The 777-nt window shown below is 52.9% G+C and overlaps 1 protein-coding gene across 1 annotated transcript; it reads right to left on the bottom strand.

Moving 5' to 3' along the window:
* On the bottom strand, positions 1 to 531 carry LOC116214481 (RING-H2 finger protein ATL33-like). The gene has a single exon (XM_031549884.1). It carries the CDS (start codon positions 529 to 531, stop codon positions 1 to 3), a length of 531 nt encoding a protein of 176 aa, XP_031405744.1.
* Positions 532 to 777: the final 246 nt, after the last annotated feature.

Below are 777 nucleotides of genomic sequence, written 5' to 3'. Positions count from 1 at the left end.
TCACATGCCGTCCTCCAATAATCCAAACCGACAAATCGGGCAAGTGGGGCTCATCTTGAACCACCTGACAATGCACGGGATGTGGAAGACGTGCTTGCAATGCGTCTCGATGAGCTTGCAGCCGCTGGTCATGTCGTCCAGGCAGATCGGGCAAGTGTGGACAGCCTCAAGATCAGCCAAGTCCTTAACTTCTCTTGCATGATCGAGGAGCCTCGAGATTGTGGCTGGCACAACGTCGGTGATGATGTGGTCCAGGTTGGCCTCCACCGTGAACCGACCTCTGCTCTCGCGAAGCTCGGCCGTGCACGAGGCTAACATCGCGATGCATTCAAGAAACTCAAGACACTTGTCGAGCGGGACCCTGTTATAGGCAAGGAGGTCGCATAGGTCGCTTTGCCATGAATCTGATGAGGGAGTTCCGGTATCGATGGCAGAGAGGGGCACAGGTTCATACATGTAAACAGGAGCACGGAGATCTCCATCAGGGTGCTGACTGTCGAAGGTGTTGAGCCTGGGGTCTCGGAAAATCATACGCTGGACACGACACGACGGAACCCGACAGAGAGGACCCAGTGATCATGACCGCAGGAGCGGGAAGCCGAATGGATAACGTTGGTACTTATCAACCAGCTCTCTGACCTCTCCTCTTCCATTTTCGATCGATAGATTCGAGATCGAAACTTGTGAAGATGATCGAAGAAGAACAATAAGCACACAGTAAGGAAGAAGGAAGAACAACTGTTTGTTCTTGTGGGAGTACGAACGAGGAACAGCGCA

The sequence above is a fragment of the Punica granatum genome, chromosome 7 (assembly GCF_007655135.1).
Source record: "Punica granatum isolate Tunisia-2019 chromosome 7, ASM765513v2, whole genome shotgun sequence".
In the NCBI taxonomy this organism is placed as follows: Eukaryota; Viridiplantae; Streptophyta; class Magnoliopsida; order Myrtales; family Lythraceae; genus Punica; species Punica granatum.
This window is presented reverse-complemented; position numbering and strand designations above follow the sequence as displayed.

Excerpts from the sequence above, each read along its gene's own strand:
- LOC116214481 (XM_031549884.1), bottom strand. The coding sequence starts at position 531 with ATGATTTTCCGAGACCCCAGGCTCAACACCTTCGACAGTCAGCACCCT.